Source organism: Coregonus clupeaformis, chromosome 5 (genome assembly GCF_020615455.1).
Source record: "Coregonus clupeaformis isolate EN_2021a chromosome 5, ASM2061545v1, whole genome shotgun sequence".
In the NCBI taxonomy this organism is placed as follows: domain Eukaryota; kingdom Metazoa; phylum Chordata; class Actinopteri; order Salmoniformes; family Salmonidae; genus Coregonus; species Coregonus clupeaformis.
In genome coordinates, this window is record NC_059196.1 from 44,098,768 (window position 1) to 44,101,267 (window position 2,500).

The 2,500-nt window shown below is 57.9% G+C and overlaps 1 protein-coding gene across 1 annotated transcript in view; it reads left to right on the plus strand.

Annotated features, from left to right (window-relative positions):
• Positions 1–2,500, plus strand: part of tenm4 (teneurin transmembrane protein 4) — a 586,910-nt gene that overhangs the window by 404,530 nt on the left and 179,880 nt on the right. Inside the window, exon 12 of the mRNA XM_041876707.2 lies at positions 473–658. Within this exon, the coding sequence (XP_041732641.2) occupies positions 473–658 (186 nt within the window). The remainder of the gene's footprint in view (positions 1–472; positions 659–2,500) is intronic.

The following is a 2,500-nucleotide window of genomic DNA, read 5'->3' on the forward strand; positions in this document are numbered from 1 at the left end:
AAAAGAAGGCAAAAGGAGAAGCATACATTTAGCCAAGGCCTCCGCAATCCATGTCCTTTCTTTGTAATGGTCTTATTAGATTTGTATTGTCAAAAGGGATTGGTCCCTTATGAGGTGCAGGAATGTCTTTTCAGCGGCCACCAGACAAGGTAGTGGAGCGTGGCAGGTCCCTCTTCCTCACAATAACTCCTGGCTTTGTTCTTCTCTTCACCCCCTGTCACCCTGTCCCGTCTCCTCCTCCTCCTCCTCCTCCTCCTCCTCCTCCCCCTCCCCTCCTCCTCCTCCTCCCTCCTCCCCCTCCCCCCTCCTCCCTCCTCCTCCTCCCTCCTCCTCCTCCTCCTCCCCTCCTCCTCCTCCTCCTCCTCCTCCTCCCCCTCCTCCTCGTCCTCCTCCTCCATTTCTCTCTCTCATTCTCTTTCTCTATGTCTTCCTCCCTCTTCCTCTATAATCTCTATCTCCCCGGCTCCCACAGAGATTTGTGCAGCGGACTGTGGTGGCCATGGCATCTGCGTGTCGGGCACCTGTCGCTGTGATGACGGCTGGATGGGCGCCGGGTGTGAGCAGCGGGCGTGTCACCCGCGCTGCAGCGAGCACGGCACCTGCAAGGACGGGAAGTGTGAATGCAGCCCGGGGTGGAATGGAGAGCACTGCACTATCGGTAGGACAGAGGGACACAGTGGGGGTGGGGGGGGGGGTGTAGGGTGGGGTGGGGGGGGTGGTAGTGTTTGTGTCTTTGTGTGTGAGTGTGTGTGTGTGTGCTTGTTTGATGTGGGGGTAAGGTTGAGTGTGTTTGGGAGTAAAGGGGGAAGCATGCTTAATTGGATTTGTGCAACTCTGCATAGCATGACCAGGTTGCTCAAGGATCGAACTAGTCTTCATCCATTTTAATGTGGGAATGTGCCAAGGTGGCCTTTCATTTTTACTTATCCTTTCCCTCCTCTCTTCCTTTCCACCCTTGATTTGCAAAGCAGTTGCAACCGCTTGAAAGATACTATTTTGGGATATGGGGTGAATATGGGGTTAGGAACGGTTTTGTTTTCCATAATATTTCACTGTGAATTTTTTTTTCGATCAGAATAGTAAAGTTTTAAAACCCAACTTTTCAGCCTATCCTCAGCCATGCATGGTTATACATAACATCAGCCTTGCAGTGAGAGGTAGGTGGGGAGAGGTAGGGAGGGAGAGGTAGGGAGGGAGGGAGAGATAGGGAGGGCGGGGGAGGGAGGGAGAGGTAGAGAGGGAGGGGAGAGGGAGAGGTAGAGAGGGAGGGAGAGAGAGGGAGGGGGGGAGGGAGGGAGAGGTAGAGAAGGGAGGGGGGAGGGAGGGAGGGAGGGAGGGAGAGGTAGGGAGGGAGAGGTAGGGAGGGAGGAGGGGGAGAGGTAGGGAGGAGAGAGGGAGGGAGAGGTAGGGAGGGAGAGGTAGGGAGGGAGAGGTAGGAGAGGGAGGGGAGGGAGGGAGGAGGGAGGGAGGGAGGAGGGAGAGGGAGGGAGGGGGGAGGAGAGGTAGGGATGGAGAGGTAGGGAGGGAGAGGTAGGGAGGGAGGGAGAGGTAGGGAGGGAGAGGTAGGGAGGGAGAGATAGGGAGGGAGAGGTATGGAGAGGTAGGGAGGGAGAGATAGGGAGGGAGGGAGAGGGAGGGAGGGAGAGGGAGGGAGGGAGAGGGAGGGAGGGAGAGGTAGGGAGGTAGGGTAGGGAGAGGTAGGGAGGGAGAGGTAGAGAGGGAGAGGTGAGAGGGAGGGAGGGAGAGGTAGGGAGGGAGAGGTAGAGAGGGAGGGAGAGGTAGGGAGGGAGAGGTAGAGAGGGAGAGGTAGGGAGGGAGAGGTAGGGAGGGAGAGGTAGGGAGGGAGAGGTAGAGAGGGAGGGGAGAGAGGTGAGAGGGAGGGAGGGAGAGGGAGGGAGGGAGAGGTAGGGAGGGAGAGGTAGAGAGGGAGGGAGAGGTAGGGAGGGAAAGGTAGGGAGGGGAGGTGAGAGGGAGGGAGAGGTAGAGAGGGAGAGGTAGAGAGGAGGTGAGGGGAGAGGTAGAGGGAGAGGTAGGAGGGAGAGGTAGAGAGGTAGGGAGGGAGAGGGAGGGAGGGAGAGGTAGAGAGGGAGAGGTAGAGAGGGAGGGAGGGAGAGGGAGGGAGGGAGAGGTAGAGAGGGAGAGGTAGAGAGGGAGAGGGAGAGGTAGGGAGGGAGAGGTAGAGAGGGAGAGGTAGAGAGGTAGGGAGGGAGAGGGAGGGAGGGAGAGGTAGAGAGGGAGAGGTAGAGAGGGAGAGAGGGAGAGGTAGGGAGGGAGAGGTAGAGAGGGAGAGGTAGAGAGGGAGAGGTAGAGAGGTAGGGAGGGAGAGGTAGGGAGGGAGAGAGGGAGGTAGAGAGGGAGAGGTATCAGAACTGTCTGTAGGTTAGTGTTGGCAGCCAGCCAGCCAGCATACTGGGACAATAAGGACCAACAACAGGATGTAACTACAGCACACCGGGTGTTTTACCCGGAGACAAGAAGAGGGAAAATAACCCCTAGAAGG